Source organism: Schistocerca gregaria, chromosome 3 (genome assembly GCF_023897955.1).
Source record: "Schistocerca gregaria isolate iqSchGreg1 chromosome 3, iqSchGreg1.2, whole genome shotgun sequence".
NCBI classification, from domain to species: domain Eukaryota; kingdom Metazoa; phylum Arthropoda; class Insecta; order Orthoptera; family Acrididae; genus Schistocerca; species Schistocerca gregaria.
This window is the reverse complement of record NC_064922.1, coordinates 319,217,414-319,245,351: the sequence shown is the minus strand read 5'-3', so window position 1 is coordinate 319,245,351 and position 27,938 is coordinate 319,217,414. Positions and strand designations below refer to the sequence as shown.

The following is a 27,938-nucleotide window of genomic DNA, read 5'->3' as shown; positions in this document are numbered from 1 at the left end:
AATGAAACATTCAAATGTGTTTGTTGGAAATCGAAAACAAATCTTACAGTCTATCGCATAGTGTTATGGGTTTATTACAACCGATAATGTTCAAATAGAACTGACCACTCTGCACATTCACACGCTATTCGTAATTGTAAAGTATTTCAGCCTTATATTCATGAATCTTGAACACTTATTTATTGCTTGATACAGAAAAGACACTTCGCTCTATGCATGGAGCACATCTAAATATTAATGATCTTTCCTGCTCACAAATTTGTCTATTTTAGGTAAGCCTTTAAGCTTTAAGTAGAGTGATAACAAGCCTTTTATTGGTAGCAGACAGTAGTATGAAGGGAGCACGTTCCCAGTTCTCTTCACAGGAAGACTCTTGGCCCAGGTCCCTGACCTGCTAATCGCTGATAACCTCTGCTTCTCGATTCAACGTTCGTTTTGTAAAAGCACAGATGTCGCCAGCAACCAAGTGCACGAAATAGTGTTACGTTCACATACAAAAGCAGTGCAGCAATCCAAGTGAAGGCCATGCTGCCTTGAACAGCTGTCCAAATGTAAAGAGGTAATTCCACCATGTGATAAGCATGACGTAACGTGCTACTGTCTCCATGTTTGCCGTGTGCTAGTGCATACAGTATGTTGATAGCCTCAAGATTCAGAGACATCATCCACGACTTTGTTCAGCGTAGAGTCCTCACGTTTTCTCCGAGTTCGGCACCGCCGTGAGTGCACAGACAATGGCGGGGAATGAATTTAAAATACTCTGCATTGGGAAGGTATGCCTTGACGAACTGCTGTACTGCGACAGCTATCCTGTCGAAGACACAGTTTTAAGGTAAATATTCCTGCTGTTTACTAAAAGCAATAGTGTTTTAAGTGCCTGTTTGTTTTCGTACTTGTCTTGTTTGATAAAAAGAATTTAAAGTCGCCATTAGTCTTTCTTAAGTATTCCAAGGTGAAACTTACGTAACATAGATATGTTAGGACTAGAAACAGAAATGCAAATTTAAAACAAGAGGGTAATTTCAATAAATGTTTAACACGTCGCTATTATGATCCACTTCTTCATTCGTGTTTGGCACATAAAAGCTTTCCTTTTTCTCTGACACTTCAGCAGTATTTGTCTCCACATTGTCTCACCACTGCACAAACGGTATGTTGGTGGTGAACCGTTCACCGGCAAGTTGCGCAGTTTTAAGATCAATATAGCAAACAAAAATTATCTATCGTGAGTCATAAAACAATAAGTAATTCAGTTCACTGACTTATGCTAGATAAGGAATGAAAGTTTTCGCAATTAAAGTGACAGATTATAAAATAAAGAACTTATTATGAAATATGTCTGACATTTATTTCAAACCGTATATTCATTCAACATGAAACGTGACCCCAAGGAGGAACACTAAAACAGACTTAAACGAATATGTTTTTCGTAAGTTATCATTCCTAGCAACTAACCGATCTCTCCGCACTGTCGAAATAGCCTTCAAAACAGATTTTGTAATTAAGTAAAAATTTGTACAAAATACTGTTACTGTTATTTAATGTAAATTGGTATTTACTGTCTTTATTTGCAAGTGAAGATTCACCTCCAGCCAGCTATTTACGAAAGGAACATTTTTATCCACGTAAATTCTGCGACGCATTCTGGATTAAGCACGCCAATACATATGCTTGTGACAGCAGAAATTCGGTAAACACTAGAGATCGAATTATGCAAGCGGACGACATGATGTTTATACTTCGTACCTTTATTTTGTTATCACAGGATTGATGTGGAAACCATTCAGTGCGCTTGGCTATCATTTTTTTATATATTTACTCAAATGATTGAAAAATTTATCCACCTTTCCTTCCACAAGTTCTTTGGTGATCGTGTTTTCCTCACAGCAGAAGGAAGCTAAGTGTTGAATGTCTGTTTATAATGTGCTAGATATTTCTGTTCCTGTTTTCTTCAACCCAAATTATCTTGCTGATTTATTTCTAATGAAGCAATATTAGTGTTATTGATCAATACTGTGCCGCATTAAATCAAATTATGAGTAGATTCTTAATTTCATTATGTATTTTTTTATTTGTATAGTAACATAAAAATTATAAAAGCCATTGTGACTCTCAACTATACTTCCATAGGCTATGTCTCACTGTAGTATCCAAAGTGCACTCCTTTCTTTACAATTTTTTAATCAAAAACTTCTTTACTTAAAAACGTTCTTGGCTTCAATCAGGTCAAAATTAGTTCTTAAATTACCAGTACATTTCAACTATCATTACCAGAGGGTTACATGCACTCTATGTAGAAGTGTTTCAGCGCTTTCAAATGTTACTTATCCTCAATTTTGATCATTTTTTATTTTTATTTATTTTTTGTCATCCGCAACATCCTCTTCAATATTTGGGTCTGTGGCCTTTCTCTTTTTCAAGTTGAATTGTTGTTGCATCTGACGAGGAGTCTTGCTACATTCTGTTATACGACTGCATTATATTCTGTTGAATTTACGCTGGCGAATGAGGAAAATATTGGTTAATACTACATCATAAGAAACTCTTGAAACACAGCAGCACATTTTAATTATTTTGACTCTTACTGTTGTGCTTTATAACAACTGTAAGTCGAACTACACCTACACTCAACAGAAAAAATCCTCAATGCCGTGCCTGATACTAGATCATCATTAAACAACGTATCTTATCGTTGTGTAAGATTACTTCATATATTAGAGATGATACAAACAAAAGAGCTTTCGAACTACTTTTCTGTATAACAGTTTGCTAACTGCTTTAATTTCTCATTTCACGTCTGGAATGTAATGGTTTCTCATTTATTGATGACTGGAGAAAAAGTAAACTGTTCTTTGCTCACATTTGAAAAAATCTGTGAATATAACCAGAATTATTATACTGTTTGCGTTTTCGCGGTTATATTCCATATGTATGTTATATTTTTTTCAGAGTATGTTAACATTTCTTTCATTTCCCATTTTTTACACTGAAATGACACTTTAATCATTATAAACAACTACTTAAATTTCTATGTACTACTCTATATGATTTGTAAGTTACAGTATTAAGGATAATTTTAAATTTCTTAGGCTCTTGTGTTTAACTAAATATAGAAATATCACGTTTCATCTTTTGAACAGAATCTTAAGTATGGTAGAGGTTTATTTTCTGATAGCAAAAGACTGAGAGGTTAAGTTTACATCTAGAATTTTGAATAAATTGTATTACAGAAAGGGACACTGAGTTGCAAAATTAAATACTGAATCTGGTATACGGGTGATGTGATGTGGACTGATATCACAAGACAGTTAAATATGTTCTTCTAACTTTCTAACTCCCAATATAATAAAATTCAAATCAAACGCACGTCTATAAATTTCTCGGACGTTAATTCAGACATTAGCGCAAAAAAACGTTCATTTATCAATTACAAAAGACAAGAGTTACCGAAATTGTAATCTCTGCAAGCTTACAGTAGCCACAGACACAAACGTGCCGTTTCCCATTTCACGGTGCATCTCTTCGTATCATTTCATGAGTTGAACGTACATTTAAAAATCAAATTATAATCAATTAAACTTACATTTTCTCTAACGGGTATAGCTCTGATTTGATTTGTAATGTTATAGGAGAAAATAAAAATTGCTAAAAACACAATTTACCTACGTTGACTAATAGAGAACGATCAATGACAAAAACTAGTGCACTATCCCACATACTGCCACATTCCAGCTAGTGAGACAAAAACATATAATCCGTCATGTACAGGCCTTCATTATAAAATAACAATAACATTCCTAAGGTGTTCAGTAGTAAAGACAAAAGGAAACCTTTGGCACAGATTGGTATGTACAGGTTCACTTACAAGGACTATGGACAACTGTATGCTTGCCATTCGGGCAGAGGTATGACATTTAATTAGGTTGTCGGAACATGAGAGAAACTAGAGACTAGAAAAGATGGATTCATCCTTTGCGATGCATCTTTTGACGCTGAAGCAACCACCTTGTGATGTTTTATGAACTGTGAAGAAAAACAGAAGCACTTGAAAACAGTAAATTTATGACTCAAAATGGCAATTTATTTTAAATCTCAAAACACAGTTTCCTTTTCCCCTTCGTTAAAATACGTTTCATTTACACAAATGTTTGATTACAATAGTAAAAACAATTTTATTGCTGCGTTCACTTTTTAAACTAACACTTCACTTTGCAACGTTTTCAGTGCTCTGTGTCTGCACACTCGTCTGTCTTACTAAACGACTAAACTGGTCCACGGTCACCTGGTTGCCTATCTAACGTCTGCCAGGGACAATAAAAATTTTAGTTTAAATATTTGATATAAATACAGACCAAATTTAAATATTTAAAATGCTGTCATACTCCACAATTTCAGAGGTGTAATCTTATGTTAAGGGTTTAACACAGTAAGACTAGTGTTACAGTTAGAAAGCATGTGTATGTCTTGAGGCAGAATAATTCAAAGCGAGGTAATGACCCATATTTTGTTCATTTAGTATTAGAGAATGAGAGTACTTAACGACTTCCAACATACTGTACATATAATTTCAAACATTTACGATACTTTTTCTGCTGACAATCCCCATCCCTCCTCCCAAGAAAATCACGAAAGGGAAAAAGTTTAATGCTTGCTATATTTTCGCTATTCATGCAGTAAAACTTGAGCACCAGGCATGACTTTTAAATTTATTGCTTCTTTACTACTAGCTCTATTAACAACAAACACACTTTGCAACAGCATCCACATAAACCACCGAATGTATCTACAATGTTATAAGTATAGGGGACTCTTGGTCTTCAGGCGTTTTTTTATCAAGTGTTTCGGAGGATACTTGCAATTCCGTGTTCTGAATATGTAGCTGGGGTCAGCCCAGACATACACCACAACTGACGTCTTTCATGCGACACCCACTGTCGATGAAAAGCGTCTTTTTATTCGCAACTGCAAATGAAATAGTTTTAAAGCGGAGTTTTCCGTGCCACTTCGATAGAGTGGTCCCAGATTAGCCTATTACGATACTCGTTTTATCGATATGTATTATCAGGGACAGTAAAACATGATGAATAACATGAACTCAAGTGCGACTGAGAAGCTCTGCTGCATGGCGGTAGTCAGTGCTGGCCAGAGCTATCCTGTCGCTGCTAGAGTACTAATTATTCCCTGTGTTTTACTGTCCCTGATAATGCATATCAATAAAATAAATATCTCACTGGACTAATTTGGGACCGCTCTATTAAAAGGGCACTTAAAATTTCGCTTTAAAAATCATTTTGTTTGTAATAGGAAACAACTTCTACACTGCGTCTTGCATGAAAGACGTGATGTGAACTGTCTGTTTGGGCCAACTCCAGCTACACATTCAAAACAAGAAAGTGCAAATATCTGCCGAAAAAAAAAAAAGCAGAGAAGAAACTCCTCACGACTCTTAGTTGAGACGGCCTGAATATATACATATAGTTTAGGTGATATGACGTCGTGAACAACCGGATGCGTGAATAATTAACTTCTGCTTAAAACAGAGCTTAAATTACCCAGAGTATATCCATCCATTGTTTAATAGCGAGAGCAGTTAGTGATCTCCAACAAACTTTAAACTTCATATCAAACACTTTCAAAACTTTTTCTTACTTACGTGTTTACCGTCAAGTATTTAACACATTAACTCATTTGTAATCAGACATTTGAAGCTGTTTTATACATGAGAGTTCGATGGAGGGGAATTACTAGTATTTGATAAGATGCATGTCGTTATGTATGGGATCGCGACATTAAGCTGTCACCTGAAGACTATCTGAAGCCCGCCCTCCCGCCCCCCACCCAAAACACCAATTCATCGCCCATCTAACACTTTTTTTTTTTTTGTCGTTTGGCTACTTGGGTATGGTCATCCGACAACATTTTTTTAAATTCTTGTTCCCACTTCTCTAATACTTGATTTCAATTTCTCAACAGAGTCCTTGATCGGAAGTTGAGTTCAGGAGGCAATGCTGCGAATAACTGCAAAGTTTTGGCGGAATTGGGTGTCAAAAGTGATTTGTTTGGAACGCTTAACGTTAAGTCTACAACTGGGAGGTAAGTTCTGCATGATTTTATTTTCTTCTTTTGGACGCACTTAGCAACATACTGAAATGTGACAACTGTCCTTTTTTTTAATTTTGGAGATTATTCGCCGAAATGGGTAAACTATTTGAGAGAATTGAAACTTTCAAGTGAAATGAAAGCTAATTACGCAATGCTTGTTACTTGAAAAAGATGTATATTAGGCAAATGCATTTTTCTTGCCTCGTCTAATGTCAATGCCACACCACTCATACAGTTCAGTTTCGCCATTTTGGTTCGGCGAAAATTAGAATCCGAATGTCAGCTGGAAAAATCACGTTATAGAGAGTAGTCGTTAATGCCGTTGTTGTGGCCTTCAGTTAGAAGACGGTTTGATGTAGCTTTGGGCGCAAGTGTATCCCACACAAGTCACGGTATAACTACTGCAACCTACGTTCACTTAAACGTGCTTATTGTAGTCAAGTTTTTGTCTCTCTTTATAATTGTACACTGAAAATCAAAAATGGACTAAGTGCCGAAAACTAATTTCGAGTTATTCAGTTTTTGTTTTGTTTTGACAACAATATTTTGATGGGAAACCCTCAACAATATTTTTTTTAATTTTTTCTGCAGTAAGAGTCACACAACCATTGCAATTTTTTATGTTCCCTTCCTTTTATAAATGAAAATACATATTTTATTCTGAAAAACGCAGAACTTGCTAAACGCCATACAGCTATCGGCAAGAACGAGGTATGTGTCACTGAAAGAAATCTCAAGGAGTTTCCAGTTTTGTTAATGATAAACATGTTTCAGATACATTTTACAGATACATTGTTTTGTGATTAAATTATTTTTAGTCCTTCTTTTAATTTTATAGAGTACAAAGCAATTTTAATTTATTAATGTTAGAAAAATGTTCTATTAGGTGCTTTCAAATACTGCACCATCTGTTGCAGATCCTTTTTCTTTTCAGCTGACAAGTTGTTTTTACATGGTTGTGACTGTAAAACAAAGTCCTTTATTATGTAAATGGGAACCCCTTACTTGAAAATCAAGTAGCTGCTCCAGTCTTCAAGTCAGTTAAACGTTGTTGTCTCGACGACACTAGGTGCAACTTCCTTCACTTGAATCTAACCATGTTTGGAAATATTCATTTTCGTTCTGTTAATATGTTTATCGGCTGCTTTTCTAAAATAAAAAAATTCTCAGATTGGAACATAGTAACCAGAAATTGATTCGTGAATGACGCATGGAAAGAATGATTGTATGTCAACTTCTGCATTAGCTCTAATTTCACTAATTTTCTCGTTGTGCTCGTTTTGTGGGACGTATGTGGATGGCGCAATATGTTGCCTAACTGTTCCCATAAAGTACTTTCTCGAAATTTCAGTATTAAAGCTCTCTTTGAAGCATAACGCCTCTCTTGTAGCGTCTGCGGCTGGAGTTTATTGAACATCTTTGTAACGCTCTCGTACCAAATAAACAATCCCATGACGAAACTCACCGATCTTCGTTGGATCTTTTCTGCCTCTTCTGGCAGCCCTACCTGGTAAGGGTCCCAGACTGATGAACAACACTCAAGAATCCGTCGAACAAGCACTTTGTGAGCCACTTATTTATTGGATGCAAACATTCCAAAAGAATTTCTCAAATCATTGGGGGCAGTGGCAGCAAAGAGACTAATCACACTGCTATATAGAATCTATGAGACTGGCGATATACACACATTAAAAAAAGTTTTGCATCACCTCGGTTCCGAGAGTTCCGGAACCTGTACAGAAAATTGGAATAGAGATCAACATAAACATCATTTCCGCCCTTTTTATTACTCATGAAAACCACACATTACATGTTGTACCACCATACAGCGAGACATTCATAGGTGGTGGTCCACATTGCTGTACACACCGGTACCTTTAATGCCCAATAACACGTCCTCTTGCATTGATGCATGTCTGTGTTCGTCGTGGCATACTATCCACAAGTTCATTAAAGCACTGTTGGTCCAGATTGTCCCACTCCTCAACGGCGATTCGGCTTATATCCCTCAGAGTGGTTGGTGGATCACGTCGTCCATAAACAGCCCTTTCCAATCCATCCCAGGCATGTTCGATAGAATTCATGTCTGGAGAACATGCTGGCCACTCTAGTTGAGCGACATTGTTATCCTGAAGGACGTCATTCACAAGATGTGCACGATGGGGGCGCGAATTGTTGTCCATGAAGACGAATGCCTCGCCAGTATGCTGCCGATATGGCTGCACTATCGTTCGGATGATGTCATTCATGTATCGTACAGCCGCTACGACGCCTTCCATGATCACCAGCGGCGTACCTCGGCCCCACATAATGCCACCCAAAAACAGCAGGGAACCTCCACCTTGCTGCACTCGGTGGACACGTCTCCGACGATTGTCTGGTTGAAAGACATATGCGACACTCATCAGTGAAGAGTGGTCCATTCGTCATGTTGTTGGGCCCACCTGTACTGCACTGCATGGTATCGTGGTTGCAAAGATGCACCTCGCCATGGACGTAGGGAGTGAAGTTGCGCATCAAGCAGTCTATTGCGCACAGTTTGAGTCGTAACACGACATCCTATGGCTGCACGAAAAGTATTAATCAAGCTGGTGGCGTTGCTGTCAGGGTTCCTCCGAGCCATAATCCGTAGGTAGTGGTCGTGCACTGCAATAGTAGCCCTTGGGCGTCCTGAGCGAGATATATCTTTCTGTATCTGCTTCATGTCCAAACAACATTGCTTTGGTTCACTCCGAGACGCCTGCACACGTCTCTTCTTTAGAGCCCTTCCTGGCACAAAGTAACAATGCGTACGCGATCGAACCGCGGTATTGGCCAACTAGGCATGCTTGAGCTAGAGACAACAAGAGCCGTGTACCTCGTTCCTGGTGGAATGAATGGAACTGATCGGCTGTCGGACCCCCTCTGACTAATAGGCGCTGCTTATGCGTGGTTGTGTATATATCTGGGCGGGTCTGAACAGACAAAGGGACTGTGTCTGTGATACATTACCCACAGTCAATGTCTATCTTCAGGAGTTCTGGGAAACGGGGTGATGCAAAACTTTTTTATATGTGTACTAGCAAACTTTCGGGAAAAGTTCATCCATTCAATTCCAAAGACTGAAAGAGCCGACAAATGGGAGAACCGTTGTACAATTAGCTTAACAGCGTCTGCTGTGACAAGAATAGTATACAGAAGAATGGAAAAGAACATCTGTTAGCTGAGGATAAGTTTGGCTTTAGGAAAGAAAGGCATCTCTGACTTTGCAGTTGATAATGGAAACAAGACAGTAGAAAAGTCAAGACACGTCCGTAGGATTTGGGAACATGGACATGGAAAAAGCAATCGACAATGTTCGAAATTCTGAGAAAAGTGGAGTAAACTATAGAGAAAGGCAGGTGATATACAATATGTACAAGAACCAAGAGTGAACAACGCGACAGGGAGACCAAGAAGAAAGTGCTCTCATTAAAATGGGCGTAAGACATAGATGAAATCTTTCGCCCCCACTGTTCAATCTACACATCGAGGAACCAACGACGGAAATAAAAGAAGGGCTCAAGAGTGGGATTAAAATTGAAGGTGAAAATACATCAATAGGAAGTTTCGCTGATGACATTGCTATCTTTAGTGAAAGTTTAGAAGAGTTAGAATATCTGTTGAATATGAGAACAAAATATGGATTGAGAGTAAATAGAAGAGAGAAGAAAGTAATTAGGAATAGCAGAGATGAGAACAGCGATAGACGTGTCATCAGAATTGAGCATCACAATGCAGACGATGTCAAGAAATTCTGCTACCCAGGCAGCAAAATAATCCATGACGAACGGAACAAGGTGTATATAAAAAGTAGACTATCATTGGTAAAGAGGGTATTCTCGGCCAAGAGAAGTCTACGAGCATCCCCAACATACGTCTTAATTTAGGAAGGAATTTCTGAGTATGTACTTTTTCAGCACAACATTGTGTGGTAGTGAAACAACATGGATCCGGAATAGAAGAGAATCGAAGCATTTGAGATGTCGTGCTACAGAACTATGTTGTATTTTAAGTGGACTGATAAAGTAAGAAATGAGGCGAAGAGAGAAGCATTTGGAAAACACTGGCAAGAAGAAGGGACAGGATGATAGGGAACCTGTGAAGACATCAGGGAATAACTACTCCATGGTACTAGGGGGAGCTGTAGGGTGCAAAAACTGTAGAGGAAGACAGAGATAGGAACACATCCAGCAGATAACTGAGGACGTAGGTTGCAAGTGCTACTCTGAGATGAAACGTTTGGCACAGGAGAGGAATTCGTGGCGGGCATATGAAACCAGTCAGATGACTGAAAAAAGCTGGTAGCTGCTTCTTGAAGTTTCACAGAGCCCCTGTAATATTCATCATTCCATCTCCACCATGAACATGATCATTTTCATGTACCACCAGCATTACCATTATAGCATAACAGCATCGATATTATCATCACTGATTTAACTTTAACGATTGTATAAAATCAAGTAAAAAGTTTTAAACGTTGAAAATATTTGTGTACACATAAAAAACAGATTTTACTTTCATCTGCTTTACATTTGTTAAAATTTTCGTTAGGAATGTAAAACCTTGAACAACTTTATCCTCTGGCAGCCCAACTCCTTGCCGGGAACTCAGATAACAATAAAGAAACAAATGAAATCTATCGGTATAAAGCGCCCATTGCTGAGTGTGCAACCTCTGTCTCGATTAAAGTCGTTGACACACATTCCATTTTCTACAGCGTCTTTGATGACTCAGAGCCAGCAATTTGGAAAATGACTCTGTTCAGACGTCGGCTACGAACATGTATACCAATAGTTTCATGTTGCCACATCTTCAGTTACAAGTTCGAACACATGCTAATGCCAACATTTCGTCACCACAATCTAGTCTGTTACAAACTGGACTTTTTTTTTGATACTTCACGATTGTATCGTGCAATGAATTTGCACTCACCTGCTAGGCCTCGCACTGACGTAGAGCTTAATAGATAATAGGAGCGACAGTGTAAGTTGACATTTCTTACATACCCTTGATGTTACCAAACACGAAGATCATACTAAGTGCAAGAAAATCCTTAATCTGAGAATCAGTCATTATTTTTCGTCGCTTATTTTCTGGTAACTCTCTTCGAATGAGGTGATACAGTTACAGATACTAAGTTCAATGATGATCTTGTTGAACACTGTATGACTTACAGTGCTCGATGTCACGGTCATAAGCGCTGCTCCCAGAATGGATTATATCAAGTATGTTCGAAAATGGTATAAATTCAAAATTTTCCACTACAACTCGTAAGCTACACACTAGTCACACACATACAAAGTGCACATCTTGATAGAGAGTTTACTACGTACAATATTAAAACATACACTAAAATAAAAAGAATTATCAATAGAGATTAACTGTGTTTGCCTATTGAAGAAGTTTCTTTCCACCCGACTGCGTTTAATTCGTGACTGAACAGTTCAAAGTGAACGACTTCGCCATATGCTGTGACAATCGAGAGATAACACAGTCTAAAGATAGTGTGGCAGGGCGCGCGACCTGTTTTGACAGCTGAGGGGCAGGGTCGCAGGTGGCTCGCCGTGGTATCAAGGATGCATGAAGCTCCAGGAGGTGGTGGTCAGGCTTTCGGGCACTGACCACAAGCAGGAGGCAGATTTCGACTCCGCTGCTGGCAGAACCTAGAGCCTGCGAATCAGCCCAGCTATCAGAAGGGCAGCAGGTGGAGAGGTGCATTGCTGGCAAGTGTTACTGACTGCCGTGCAGTTGCGACAGCGATCATTGGCGGTCGGCATGGCTTGCCGGACGTTTGTGGTCACCCCCTTATTCATATAGTTTGAGCAGCGATCCCTCAGGCAAGAATGGTCCTTCCTTGTACTCGTGTCCGCTTTCTTACCCGAAAGAGCTAATACGTAAGGAGCGTCCTTCTTCCAAATCTTGACTTCTTGAAATCAGGTTTCCAAATGAAAATACAGATCATAATTATTAATACCTTTCTGAACAGCTGGATTTTAAACATACTGCAGTAGTTGCATCTAATACCAACATATTTCCAACTACCTTTCCATTTTACCAAAATATAGAGCTTCTTTTCAATATCTGGAAATCGAAATATTTAAAAGTTTTGGGAGTCGAAACCAGTACCTTCGACTATGTCAATATGTAATTGGTTATTTCCAGCATAAATATAACGGCCTTGGCTCAGTGGATACACCGGTTCCCGTGAGATCACCGACGTTAACCGCTGTCGGGCGTGGTTGGCACTTGGATGGGTGACCATCCAGGCCGCCATGCGCTGTTGCCATTTTTCGGGGTGCACTCAGCCTCATGATGCCGCTTGCGGAGCTACTCGACAGATTAGTAGCGGCTTCGGTCGAGAAGACCATCATAACGACCGAGAGAGCGGTGTGCTGACCCCATGCCCCTCCTACGCGCATCCTCCACAGAGGATGACACGGCGGTCGGATGGTCCCGGTAGGCCACTCGTGGCCTGAAGACGGGGTGCTTTGAGTTCAGCATAAATATAACCGCATCCTCACTTCGTTTGTACGGTAGCTTCTTTCCACACTTATTGACTGCGACAGAATCAGCCCATCAGCATGGAAGGAACAGGAAAGGAACGATGTAAAAAGAGTGCAAATGTTTGCTAAGCATTTTCAACGCAGAATTTGTGACTATTTTAATTACTACGACTGACAGTCCAAAAAAATAATGGTTGTAAAGAACAAAGACATACTCCATGTTAATTTACTCACCAAAATGCGATATCCTTTACGGACAAAAATTTATTAATAACGTGTTGCGGCATAAAGCACAAAATAGGGAAAGAAAATACTGTCACTGAATAGGAAATTGCAGTTGAAAAATTTTAGATGTAACTGTAATTTCTGATGACAGAAGGGTCATTTAAGTGATGTTTAATGTTGGCTTCGTTAAGCTAAATCTCACCGCTTATTGCACTGTCGTAACGTCTGACACACTCTAATTTTTTGAAGTAATAAATTCTGAGTCCCTTCACACTTTGCACAGGTTTCAGAATGTCAAAATAATAAATGGTCGTTTACCATTTCGGCATGTTTAAAACACAGCCTATACAGACAACGTCGTTTTTATGCAAGAATTATGGTACACTTTTTTATAACTATAACTTAATATCAGCGCCGATAATATCAATGCAGTATACTTGATAGCTTTAACTAAATAATCTGCGAAGACTCAGTGCTCTTCATAGGTTACTTTTTAATGTGTATTAGTCCAGTTTTTGAATATGGGCAAAGGCTTTCAAGCTACACCTAATGTTGCCAGTCTCTTTACAATTTTTTATGGTTCTCTTTATCCTCTTGTCCAGCTTCGAGTACTTCTTCTTCCCCTTCTTCTCTTCGATATTCATCTCCAACTGAATGCATACGCAGTTTTTAAGCTCCACTTCCTTCTTTCAGTACCCCACTAAATTGGTGATTCTAGGGTGAGAGTTCCCAATAACATTATTTATTTTGTTGTGCCAATCTTCAACGTTCGTCGTTCATTGCCTTTTTTCGTAGCAATTCCACACTACAATGGGGATATCCTCATTCTATAACCACTTGGCCATGAATTAGTTAATATATTGAAACAGTCTTACGTTATTGGCAGCTTCTTTCTTGAATCTTAACCCATCTGTGCACAGATGCTGACATGAAGTCTAAAACTTTCGTTCTTGTGGTAATCTTCAGTTAGATCGAGATTTACGTTCTCTCCAGAAGCTCTTCTTTATATGGAAATAACATCCTTTTATTTTACTTGAGTGGAAACTTGACATTCACTTCTCTAGGACACTGGTTTAATCAGACGAACGTGTGTGTCTTTCTTCTTATTAGGGAACAGTGTAAATACGGCAGGAAGAATTTTGGTTTCATCACTGGGACCTTCTAACACAGCGTCTGTGGTGTAGATCTGTGCAAACTGCCTGCTGCACCTGTTAAATGTTCCGTCCATTAAAAAAAATGGGAAGACGTTTTTAAGCTACCTTTTCTTTTGTTTCGACTAAGAAAGAATATTCTCTCCTCTAATCCATCGTCTTCTAGAAGAAAAACTACTGCCATCTGGCTTTTTAAAAATACCTTCAAGAAGATCAATTTCATAAGAATTCTTGGGCTCTTGTTGGTTCCCCTGAGCTTGATGCAGCTGACGACACAAGATTCTCTCCGTAGATGCTGAGCTAGGTATCACTGTAACAAAGTCATAACCATTGTAAGGAAGCATAGGAATACAGCAATCAGACGCAGTTTTGTTGGTTTTTTTATTATTCTTGTATGGAATTGCAACTGATTGCTGTATTCCTATCCATCATTATAAAAATACGCACTCCCTGTGCACAACCGTTCAGTGTGGAATCACGCTGATGAAAATCCATGACCATTATTATGAAGATTTCCCATTTCAGCCACCGTACATCTCGGATAGCTGCGTAGTTTCTTCTCGAGCGCTCTTCTCCTCCCTTCCCACTTGCTTCTTCATTTCCAGAAGTGCATCATCAGGTGGTTTACACAGCTGTTCTGATACGTTAAATACTTTTTTTGTCCTTCGATTGCATGCTTCTCTTGCAATGATCCGATTTTTGGTGTTAGCACACAGCACATCCACGTAACACCGCCTTCTTTAAATTCCTTCACTTCATTATAAACGCAACCGCTGTAATGACCAGAATGCCTACCCTTGGTCGTTGAAATAATTTTTCTGATGGTCACACTAGAAAGTTCGGAGCCAAAGTGAGCATAAGGGCTTGTGTTTCGATGAGCGTGGCGTTATCTCCTCGGAGCAGGGAAAACCGTGTGTCCGTCTAGACACCGTCCATGGGAGTTCCAGCGGTTGGGTGGCGTGGGAGGTGGAGGAGACAAGGGTACCCAACTCTTCGGAGCAGGTAAAACCGCAAATATCCGGGGTCGCATGTGTCGGCTTTCGCAATTCCAGACACCGTGTTGCTGGCACGGTGGGAACCCAGCCCATACAACAGTTACGAGAGGGAGGTTTCCACTTTGGCGGCAACGAGTGTCTGGAATATTCATTGCACGGACACAGTCAATAAAAATCAAATTAATACAATTATAAAATAAGAAAATACACGTATTAAAGAAAAAGTTATCGTTTTAAATAACTATGTTGGTTTCATCATGTTTGTAATTAATTATTAGCAAATTAGCATATAGAAACTATCAAACTGATTAAACTGTGGTTGGGTTAAAAACTAAGATAGCCAGGAAAAGTCCAAGGGCACCGTCAAAAATCTGGTAAAATTCTAGTTTAGAATTATGTGCCATATTATGCTAGTTATGAGAGAAATGTGTATTTGAAAATTTGGATGACGACAGGTGAGGCTGTTTAAGGGCAGCGGACATCTGGGCTCAGGGCATTGCAATCTGTGTCTCGAAAGGAAAAAAACGTATGATTTCATGAGCGGTGCGTTGGTCGCATCGTTAAAGTGAACGTAGAATTTTTCTGAGGACATTTCCGTGAACTTGTCATAATTTTGTGCTACTATCAGGCAACAGATCAGTGGGCTTGGAATTTTCGCCAGTTGTCTAGAGTTGGACTTTTAATATTCGCCAGTTAGCTTGGTCTTTGATTTCTACAGCAAGTGTTGGACTTGTGCTATTTTTCGATGTTTAGCTGCTAGGAGTTAATGTCTAATGTTAACATGGAGCGACACTCTTAGCAAATTTTTGTAAAGCATTCATTCTGTCGCTGTAAGAGTTCAGGAACTGAATGCTTGACAAAGTTTATTTGCTTTAAAGTAAAGTCAATGTGAATAGTGAACATTGTTTAATTTATCACCAGCCTCATTCCTGCCTGCATTTAATTAACTTGTGATGTACTCAGTCCGACTATTTATTGTGTGGTACAATGTGCATGTGATTGTCCCCTGGACTTTATATAGCCGTATTAATAATCCATCACACACCTCGTCTCCTTAATTTCATAGCACCAAACGGACACAAAATCGTCGCACGGTGGGCCCCTACATCGATGTCACAGAATTCGCCACTGCATCAGCGAAATCAGAAACAAGCGTAATGTACCCATAAATCACAATCTGAAAAGGGGTCAGTGAAAATATGAGACGACAAGTGGAGAACCTCACTGTGACTTCTAAAGCAAGAAAACAGGATTAAGGTTTAATGGCCCATCGATTAGTGGTGGGTCAAAGTTCGAAATGAGGAAGGATAGGCACAGAAATACGCCACTTCCTTTTCAAAGGAACCAACTTGACATTTATCTTGTTTATGAAAACCACGTAAAACATAAATCTGTACAGGGTTCTAAAAATGTTGCGACAATTTCGAGGCCTGTTAGAGCGTGTCTTTAGGAACCAATCGAAGATAGCAACTCGTGTCGGGAAACTCATTCGACGACGAAGTTAAAGACGCCAGCTCCAGTCACTGGGCCACCTCTTCGGCAATAAACGTGACTTTGCAAGCTGAAGGACCGTAGGCAGAGCACCTCGCAACGTTGTTTGTTGTTCAGTGTCGCACCAAGTTGCCACGATCGCCAGTGTAGGAAGGCTTTGTCTCCTGTGAATGCGATGCTCTGTTGCCTTGGTGGATGACGGGTTTGTATACAGATTTCCATCTGCAGTATGCTTCTCTCCTATTCACCGAAAAACACTGAAGGTTTTAGAGCGTTCCAGATCAAAACCCACGTCCGAAACCGTTATGCAGTGGGACAACAGGACATCGCATTCATAGGAGACAAGGCCTTTGTATGCAGCAGCCAGCTCCATCTTCTGCACATGATAACGATCAGTCGCGGTCACTGATTAACAAACAATATAGCGAAATGTTTCGCCGTCGGTGCTTCAGCCTACAAAGTCACGTTTGTCGCCGAAGGGGTGGCCCCGTGGCAGGATCCAGCGCCTGTAACTTCGACGCTCTGTAGCGTTGTTGGATGACGTTTCCAGACACGGGTTCTTACCCTCCTTCCTCAAGACGCAGTGAACTTTGTCGCATCAATTCTAGGACACCCTGTATAATCAGGTGAGATTTAAACCTTGGTCGTCCTGAATACAAGTCCAATGTGTGAACAACTGCGACGCATCTCTCAGCAGTGACTTGTAGTTCAAACTGGGTGTTATGCCTCGTTTCCAACCACTGCTTCCTCAACTGATGAAAAAAAAATTATTGGTCTCAGAGAAATTAAAATTTTACCCATTTTCGACAAGAAAATAATAGTTTCAATTTTGTAATTAAGCTAACAATGGCTTAACTTCTCTTCGGAGCCATAATACCGGAAACTACCACTTTAAGTAGTTGTTCAAAAGGTTCAAATGGTTCTGAGCACTATGGAACTTAACTTCTGAGATCATCAGTGCCCTAGAACTTAGAACTACTTAAACCTAACTAACCTAAGAACATCACACACATCCATGCCCGAGGCAGGATTCGAACCTGCGACCGTAGCAGTCGCACGGTTCCAGACTGCGCGCCTAAAACCGCGAGACCACCGCAGCCGGCATATATATATATATATATATATATATATATATATATATATATATATATATATATATATATATATGCTTTTTCAAAGTTTTATGCTTACATAAACTTAAAAAGATTTCAAACTGGAATACGCTACACGGTGACAGCTTCTAAAGATCAAAACGGGAAATATACTGCAACAAGTTTATTTATGGCCGATAGTCTGTAAGTGGTCTAAGTCATGGTAACCAATTCACATCTATGAATTCTGGATCTTACAGAATAACGTGGCCTTACTTCCGATTACAAACTTTGTAGCATTTTCGATGATAAAGGTGCCCTATTACTTTTTATCACAAAGACATGTAATTTTACTGGATATTTATTCTTGCTGTTCTTCGCACAGCCTTATTAAAGAAGAACTGGAGTCGTTTGGCGTCAACGTGAGTCAGTGTGAATTAATTGAAGGCTGTGAAATACCAATAGCAATATCCATCGTTAATGAAGGAAGTGGATCGCGAACATTCCTGTACTACACAGAGGACTGGCCGGAGGTTTCGTACGAAGCTTTTCTAAACATAGATTTGTCACAGTATTCTTGGATTCACGTAGAGGTATGTTCTCAAAATAATTCGATAAAGATCTATATTTGTTGTTGCTGTTTGGGCCAAGCATGTTATATAATATCGCCTGGTACTATTTATTAACTTTGCTTTTATGTGAAATTTCGTTGATTCTGTACCGTGTCATCCAATCCATGTGTACTGTATTTTCTCCTAGACGTAATTACACCTGTCCGTTATGTCTGTTCAGATGCGGAAAAATGACCAGCTGAAGCAAATAGTACAAAGGATTACTGAATGGAATTCGAAACGTGCGGCTTCTGGAAAACACAGTCCAGTTCCAGTGTCTCTGGAAGTAGAGAACAACGATGATCGGTGCCTGGAGGTCATGCCACTTGCTGATTTCGTCGTCGTCAGCAAAGACTTCGCTAGGGTTCACGGATACAACTCAATGCCTGAGGCGCTGGATGGTCTTTATGGACATCTGAAACCTGGGTAAGATATTGCAGCAGTTTCCTTAAAAAAAAAAAAGAAGGTACTGTTGCACATGAAGCGAATGATCATTTCTCAAAGCGGATATCAAATTCCATTCCCTACCTTGCGAAACAATTTTCTTTTGTTCCTTAGACAATATTGGGCGAATGTTGACAATGTTGCATGAAAAAACATTACATACTTGTAAACCGCGTTTAAAAAATCTCACGGAGACGCCTCTGTAGATTTGGAAGCAAGTCAAGGATACAGAATGATTTTTTCACTGTGCAGCGGAGCGTGAGTTGACATGAAACTTCCTGGCAGATTAAAACTGAGTGTCAGATCGAGACTGGAATTCGGGACCGAGTTCGAATCTCGATCTGGCACACAATTTTAATCTACCAGGAAGTTTCAAGTCAAGGATATACATTTTCGCAGGTGTTCTTTATTTTTAGCATCCATCTGAAAACTGAACTGGAAATGCTTCAAGTCTTCAGTGTTCAGATTTTTCTCATTCCTGTCCCGCTCTCATGGAGAACTGTATTTCACATAGTTTTAGTGATTTGGGTCATTCATTTTGTTAATTCACGATCCTCACATTGATCACTGTTGCATTACACCTAGTCCCTAAAGAGTTTCATTGTTAGTAATAAGTACTACATCTATTAAGCGAACACTATACAGAGAAACGATCCATACGCTGAGGGTGTTCAGAACTAATATAAATTATCCTGCTAAAGATAGTGTCAAACAGGCTTTAGTAAAAACTGCAAGCCCTTCGTAATAAACTGCATAATAGAGGCCAGTTTGAGGCGTTTCATCCGACGTATTCCTTATATTCCATATATAAATGTCTACGTCCCCCCCCCCCCCCCCCCCCCATGAATCATGGACCTTGCCGTTGGTGGGGAGGCTTGCGTGCCTCAGAGATACAGATAGCCGTACCGTAGGTGCAACCACAACGGAGGGGTATCTGTTGAAAGGCCTGACAAACGTGTGGTTCCTGAAGAGGGGCAGCAGCCTTTTCAGTAGTTGCAGGGGCAACAGTCTGGATGATTGACTGATCTGGCCTTGTAACAATAACCAAAACGGCCTTGCTGTGCTGGTACTGCGAACGCCTGAAAGCAAGGGGAAACTACGGCCGTAATTTTTCCCGAGGGCATGCAGCTTTACTGTATGATTAAATGATGATGGCGTCCTCTTGGGTAAAATATAATGGAGGTAAAATAGTCCCCCATTCGGATCTCCGGGCGGGGACTACTCAAGAGGATGTCGTTATCAGGAGAAAGAAACCTGGCGTTCTAAGAATCGGAGCGTGGAATGTCAGATCCCTTAATCGGGCAGGTAGGTTAGAAAATTTAAAAAGGGAAATGGATAGGTTAATGTTAGATATAGCGGGAATTAGTGAAGTTCGGTGGCAGGAGGAACAAGACTTTTGGTCAGGTGACTACAGGGTTATAAACACAAAATCAAATAGGGGTAATGCAGGAGTAGGTTTAATAATGAATAGGAAAATAGGAATGCGGGTAAGCTACTACAAACAGCATAGTGAACGCATTATTGTAGCCAAGATAGATACGAAGCCCACACCTACTACAGTAGTACAAGTTTATTTGCCAACTAGCTCTGCAGATGACGAAGAAATTGAAGAAATGTATGATCAAATAAAAGAAACTATTCAGATAGTGAAGGGTGACGAAAATTTAATAGTCATGGGTGACTGGAATTCGGTAGTAGGAAAAGGGAGAGAAGGAAACGCAGTAGGTGAATATGGACTGGGGCAAAGAAATGAAAGAGGATGCCGCCTGGTAGAATTTTTCACAGAGCACAACTGAATCATAGCTAACACTTGGTTCAAGAATCATAAAAGAAGGCTGTATACATGGAAGAAGCCTGGAGATACTGACAGGTTTCAGATAGATTATATAATGGTAAGACAGAGATTTAGGAACCAGGTTTCAAATTGTAAGACATTTCCAGGGGCAGATGTGGACTCTGACCACAATCTATTGGTTATGACCTGTAGATTAAAACTGAAGAAACTGCAAAAAGGTGGGAATTTAAGGAGATGGGACCTGGATAAACTAAAAGAACCAGAGGTTGTACAGAGTTTCAGGGAGAGCATAAGGGAGCAATTGACAGGAATGGGGGAAAGAAATACGGTGGAAGAAGAATGGGTAGCTTTGAGGGATGAAGTAGTGAAGGCAGCAGAGGATCAAGTAGGTAAACGAAGAGGGCTAGTAGAAATCCTTGGGTAACAGAAGAAATATTGAATTTAATTGATGAAAGGAGAAAATATAAAAATGCAGTAAATGAAGCAGGCAAAAAGGAATACAGACGTCTCAAAAATGAGGTAAACAGGAAGTGCAAAATGGCTAAGCAGGGATGGCTAGAGGACAAATGTAAGGATGTAGAGGCACATCTCACTAGGGGTAAGATAGATACTGCCTACAGGAAAATTAAAGAGACCTTTGTAGATAAGAGAACCACTGTATGAACATCAAGAGCTCAGATGGAAACCCAGTTCTAAGCAAAGAAGGGAAAGCAGAAAGGTGGAAGGAGTATATAGAGGGTCTATACAAGGGCGATGTACTTGAGGACAATATTATGGAAATGGAAGAGGATGTAGATGAAGATGAAATGGGAAATACGATACTGCGTGAAGAGTTTGACAGAGCACTGAAAGACCTGAGTTGAAACAAGGCCCCCGGAGTAGACAACATTCCATTGGAACTACTGACGTCCTTGGGAGAGCCAGTCCTGACAAAAGTCTACCATCTGGTGAGCAAGATGTATGAGACAGGCGAAATACCCTCAGACTTCAAGAAGAATATAATAATTCCAATCCCAAAGAAAGCAGGTGCTGACAGATGTGAAAATTACCGAACTATCAGTTTAATAAGTCACAGCTGCAAAATACTAACGCGAATTCTTTACAGACGAATGGAAAAACTAGTAGAAGCCAACCTCGGGGAAGATCAGTTTGGATTCCGTAGAAATGTTGGAAGACGTGAGGCAATACTGACCTTACGACTTATCTTAGAAGCTAGATTCAGGAAGGGCAAACCTACGTTTCTAGCATTTGTAGATTTAGAGAAAGCTTTTGACAATGTTGATTGGAATACTCTCTTTCAAATTCTGAAGGTAGCAGGGGTAAAATACAGGGAGGGAAAGGCTATTTACAATTTGTACAGAAACCAGATGGCAGTTATAAGAGTCGAGGGACATGCAAGGGAAGCAGTGGTTGGGAAGGGGGTGAGACAGGGTTGTAGTCTCTCCCCGATGTTATTCAATCTGTATATTGAGCAAGCAGTGAAGGAAACAAAAGAAAAATTCGGAGTAGGTATTAAAATCCATGGAGAAGAAATCAAGATGTTGAGGTTCGCCGATGACATCGTAATTCTGTCAGAGACGGCAAAGGACTTGGAAGAGCAGTTGAATGGAATGGATACTGTCTTGAAAGGAGGATATAAGATGAACATCAACAAAAGCAAAACGAGGATAATGGAATGTAGTCGAATTAAGTCGGGTGATGCTGAGGGAATTAGATTAGGAAATGAGACACTTAAAGTAGTAAAGGAGTTTTGCTATTTAGGAAGTAAAATAACTGATGATGGTCGAAGTAGAGAGGATATAAAATGTAGACTGGCAATGGTAAGGAAAGCGTTTCTGAAGAAGAGAAATTTTGTTAACATCGAGTATAGATTTAAGTGTCAGGAAGTCATTTCTGAAAGTATTTGTATGGAGTGTAGCCATGTATGGAAGTGAAACATGGACGATAAATAGTTTGGACAAGAAGAGAATAGAAGCTTTCGAAATGTGGTGCTACAGAAGAATGCTGAAGATTAGATGGGTAGATCACGTAACGAATGAGGAAGTATTGAACAGGATTGGGGAGAAGAGAAGTTTGTGGCGCAACTTGACCAGAAGAAGGGATTGGTTGGTAGGACATGTTCAGAGACATCAAGGGATCACCAATTTAGTATTGGAGGGCAGCGTGGAGGGTAAAAATCGTAGAGAGAGACCAAGAGATGAATACACTAAGCAGATTCAGAAGGATGTAGGTTGCAGTAGGTACTAGGAGATGAAGATCAAACCAGTTTCAGGACTGAAGAACACAACAACAACAACAAATGTCTGCGGATCATTAAGCTGTGATTATTGCTACTGGGTTAGTGCATAGGTTCCACATGTTTAATAAACCAACAGATACACATAATGGCTATACTGATCAAAAATATATTCTATTTCAATATTTACAACAGTCTAACAACGCTGCGGTGCCTTTTTGACTCCGCGATTGTAGAAATCACGTGGCTTCGAGGCAAAGAACCCGTCGAACCTTGTTTGGAGAGCATTTTCATCCGGAAAGGAAGTTCCGTGAAGGTTGTTCGACGGAGAGCGGAAAAGGTGAAAATCTGATGGCATAAGATCAGGTGAATGAGGTAGCTGCGGAATGAATTCCCGACCTAACTCCTGTATTGTCTTTTTTGTTAGTCTAGCAGAACGCGAGCAGCGTCATCGTGGATCAGCATTTCTCGCACTCTTCCTGGTCGTTGTTCTTGGATTGCGTCTGCAACACTCTCCAATTGCCTGTAAATGCCATCAGTGATGATAACGCCTCGGGGAAGAAATTCGTAGTACATCTCTTTCACCAGATGCATAACATTGTCTTTTGTGGACGTGGGCACTTGTTTGTACGGGGAGTCGCTGGTTTGTTTGGGCTCAACCATTCCTTTCTTTTCCTTACGGTGGCTTAAGGACTAGCAACGACACAGGATAAGAACAGTCGGTGTTGTTCACGAACCAATTGATGACGAGCAAGCAGAGGTGCTTATATGGAAACCCACATAATATTGTGATTTTGGCTTAGAGCATGCCCAGACACCCCATTTTTGAACCTTCTCCATCTCATGCAAGTGTCGCACAACGGTGGAATGATCACAGTTCATCACTTTTGCCGGTCCCTTGAGCACACTTACATGGATCATTGAGAATGAATCTGTTGAAACGGTCTTCATCAACCCTGAAGGTTTTCCTGAACGTCAAGAGTCAGTAATGTCAAAACGATACTCCTTCAAACGAGAAAACTATTTGCTTGCCGTGCTCTGTGCAATGGCATTATCCTCATACAAGACACAAATGCATATGGCTGCTTCCGCTGCTGTCATCCCTCTATTGAACTGAAGAATATCTCGGAAATGTTCCAATATTTCCACTTGGCACCCCATTTTCTGTCGCCCACAGCTTCTCTCATTATCTCAGTTAACATAATGACATTATGTAAACTCAAACAACAACAGTGAAGTACGAATAAAAAAAGACAATCGATATATAAATCCTTAGCAACCGGAATATCAACATCGAAAACAAAATCGCTACAAATTATGCACGAACCTGATAAAATGAGGGGAAGTTAGGATTTTTACTTGATTCAGTCATCTTGATTTGTATTTGCTATGGTTTCCCAAATTACTCCAGATGAATGTCGATAAAATTCCTGATGACAGGTGTAATCTAGGTCGACCTAGTTATAGTCACAATATAAACTAATCTAACTCAACAACAGACAATTCCAATGAACCTTTCTCACGCCCCGAGCAATTAGTAAACTTATATAGACATGCATGATGACTTCGTGTGTAAACATTGATAAGTGACAGTTGATGAGAAACAGAGTTATTGCATGTAAAACATCATGTGTGGTCTGCCTTATTCGTGTTAGTTGACAATTCCATGACAATCGAGAAATGACATCTCGATTTCTGATTTCAGATTCTCACTAATGGTAACTTTCTCAGGATTGTCACGTGTAAATACTGGTACGTGCCAAAACATGGCTGCAACTAGTAATAACATGTGTGTGCTTGTGACAGGTAAACGCTTTATAGGGGCGTTTCGTACAAATGCGAGATGACGTGGGCAAATGCTATTAAGACAAAGATTCTGAATATGTTCCTCAGCGCAAATGCGTTCCAAACGTTGTTGCTAGTCAGGCAAACGCGAATAGTTACTTAAGCAAGTAAAAAATTTTAAGCTGTGTCCATTACCATTGTTTACGTAAATTTAGGTGTCAGTGTGAAGGCGGGAGGGTTAAGGCTCGTTCTTAACATTGCTTAGGTGCTGTAATGAGTGACAATGGAATTAATTTTATATTGTGTTTGATCATATATTAATTTTTAAGGTTTTTATACTTCATCATTGCAAAAATTGGTAACGCAAATCTTAGCATCATATACTGACACTATTCGGACCTTTTAAATCTGCATCTTTTAGAGATTTCACAGCAATCTTTCGTCAAATCGAGCAGCAAGTAAAGAGTGATAATGACATTTTGTCAAATGAAGACACGGTTGGAGACCGTGGCTGTTATAGGAAATAAATTGTTGACAGTGTACAGCACGCAAACACAACTTGATTTTAGGTTACTTTATTCAGAAAGTACTGTTACCGGTTACGAAATTATATTTTTCATCATCAGACAATTTTGATGTGTTCGTCAAAACGAATGATGCATTGGTCTAATGGTGAATTGCCGTGAAATGTCCGCGGGAGCATCTGATTTCACTGTTTTCTTCCAACAAATCATATTCGTAATGTTATTTCTTTCTTTCTCAATCACATACGTTAGTTTGCGTTATTAACATTTGGAGAGCACATTATTGTGATTCAAAGACCGCACCCGAGTATAGCTTGCGAGCCCACCATCGCTCGAAAATTGGACTTGTTTCATAAAAAAGAGTATGCACTGACCTGCCCCTTGACCGGTGCTGCCCTTTGTGGTCAATTTCTAGACTAATTTCGACAGAAACATCAGCGAACTTAAATAAACAGCTGCTGTCGTGAACGGCTGAGTCAAAGATCGCACCGACGTATTTCATGGTGCTGATGACGGCGTAACTGCCAAAGATCTTATATATCTCCACCTTCAACAGGATGGAATTAATTTCCAGCTACACTTCCATATGATCTTTTTGCTTCTTATGCTTTCAAGCATCGTTTCCTGTAGTTTGTCCTCATTTAACGAAATCACCCGGTAGATGGACTTTCACTGTTTAACATGTTATAACACGAAAACTAATTACCGTACGAGTACCAGACTTGGTAGCAGTAATATCAAGGAAATAGGGAAGAGAAATAATGCAGAACCAATTCAGCTGAAACACTTTTAATGTGTTGCTATGGTACCATTACATACCGATACCATTGCTGCTACAAAAGGGGCGTAATAAGGCGTCCATCAGTGTCCAGAAGGATTTGAAAACGCAGGGTTACAATTTGCACAGCAGAACGAAGCGGGTCCGTGGGTATGCTGTCTACTCCTATTGATATGCTGTGCTTCAGCACATGTGCGGATGTTCCCCTTGTAAACCCTGTCCCTCAGGCAGCCCACAACCAGAAATCACAGGGAGTGATATCATGTGATCGTGCCGGCTAAGCATTTGGAAACGGTCGGCTGATAATTCGTTTGTTTCCAAATGTATTTCGGAGAAGCAGGTGAACTTCACGAGCGATATGCGGAGGGGCCCCATCTTGCATGAAAGCCGTTGAGTTCAATGCGTCTCTCTCCTGTAGGGCGGGTATGACACGCTTGTGAAACATATCGCAGTAACTCTGGCCAGTCACACTGCACGTTTTTGGTCCTTGAGCGCCAACCTGTTCAAAAAAGAATGGGCCAGTGATGAACGTAGCCGCGAAGCCATGCCATACGGTGTCACGTTCACCGAACAGAGGAACTTAATGCACTGAAACAGGAATTGAAGATCACAACACTCGGCAACTCTGTGTGTTCGCCTCACCCGTCAAAGAAAAATGAGCGTCGTCTGTCCATAGGATGATCCAGGGCCAGCCCTCGCGTTGTGAGAAAGTGGAGGGCGAAGTCAACACGTAGTTGTGCGTCCTGTGGTGCAAACTGCTGTACGATGTGGATTTTTTACGGATATCATTTGAGAATGGTTCAAAAATGGTTCAAATGGCTCTGAGCACTATGCGACTTAACTTCTGAGGTCATCAGTCGCTTAGAAATTAGAACTAATTCAACCTAACTAACCTAAAGACATCACACACATCCATGCCCGAGACAGGATTCGAACCTGCGACCGTAGCGGTCGCTCGTTTCCAGACTGTAGCGCTTAGAACCGCACGGCCACTCCAGCCGGCTGAGAATGGTTCGAAGCACCTTCCGCACATTGGACCACTGGATGTTCAACTATCGTGACACGGCACGCGCACTGCCTGACGATCGGGAACTGCGCGCAGCGTTGTCTGCCGTAGCAACAGCGATTTCATCAACTACCTCTGGTGCGACCGGTCGGCGGTCTCTTCCCGGAGGGATGCCCAGTTTTCCAGTCGATTCGAACTTCTTCATAATGCTCAGCACAGCAGGTGGAGAACGAGGACCCTTTCGTAATCCTTTCAGCCGGCTATATTCTCAAAGTGAGCTTCGCCAATAATGCCTTGCTCCTTTTGTCCAAGTTCATGTTGCCATGTCAGCCAGTGCGCTGCGACTGGTCAGGTGACGCTATGAATCACGATGACTGATGACGGCACCTGGTGGCCATAGCTAGAACTGGACGGTAGCGCTGTGATGCATGGAAATTATGCACCCAATACTCTGGGTATTAATGCTACCAAGTTTGATACTCGCACAGTTATTAGTTTCTGTGTTATAATGTGTTGGAAAGGGAATTATAACCAGTGGTTAGTATAGATGTAGATGTGTTTTCCACATCCTGCTAGGTGAATACTAGACGCAGGCAGCTGGGGTACACTCATTCCGTCCCGGAGGGGATGGGTTGGCGGCAGGGAGGGTATCCGGCCACCCCTTAAAATTAACCATGCAAAATCCCTACTTAACCCTGCCGACCCTGCGCCCGATGCGGAATAAAGGCTGTAGCAAAAGAAAGAAAAAAAAGGAGGTATAGATGTAGATGTAGTCTCAGAGTGCTTTATTGACAGGAGTGCTACTTTGCAGGGCGACGCTGGTGGTGCCGTGGGCGGAAGAAGGAGCGGCTGCCCGAGGTCCTGAGGGCGTGTTCTACTCGCCCGCCTTCCCTCCGGAGCGCGTGGTGGACACGTTGGGGGCGGGGGACACGTTCTGTGCGGGTCTTATGCTGGCCCTGGCCAGGGGTCGGCCGCTGGAGCAGAGCCTGAAGTTCGCCTGCCAGGTCGCTGGTACCAAAGTCGGCGTGCGTGGCTTCCGAGGTCTCGGGGATCTGCTCAGGCAGCGAGGCGTTCGGCTCCAGTAGCCGCCAGCTTCGCAGAATACACGGTTCTGCTGCGTCAGCATCTCCTTCGTCCATATGGCTTCTTGTGTTACAAAATAAACTTCACTGACTCTATA

General features: G+C 40.8%; 1 protein-coding gene across 4 annotated transcripts; it reads left to right on the top strand.

Moving 5' to 3' along the window:
• Window positions 1-433: 433 nt before the first annotated feature.
• On the top strand, window positions 434-27,938 carry LOC126354721 (ketohexokinase-like). Of its 4 annotated transcripts, none has more exons than XM_050004575.1 (6): window positions 440-559; window positions 687-832; window positions 5,974-6,093; window positions 17,965-18,172; window positions 18,372-18,616; window positions 27,570-27,938. In XM_050004575.1, exons 2-6 carry the CDS (start codon window positions 735-737, stop codon window positions 27,841-27,843), a joined length of 945 nt encoding a protein of 314 aa, XP_049860532.1. In that variant the 5' UTR covers window positions 440-559; window positions 687-734; the 3' UTR covers window positions 27,844-27,938. The 4 variants fall into 4 exon arrangements, with proteins under 4 accessions (XP_049860527.1, XP_049860532.1, XP_049860529.1 ...); XM_050004572.1 differs by having other exon boundaries at window positions 682-832; XM_050004571.1 differs by having other exon boundaries at window positions 644-832.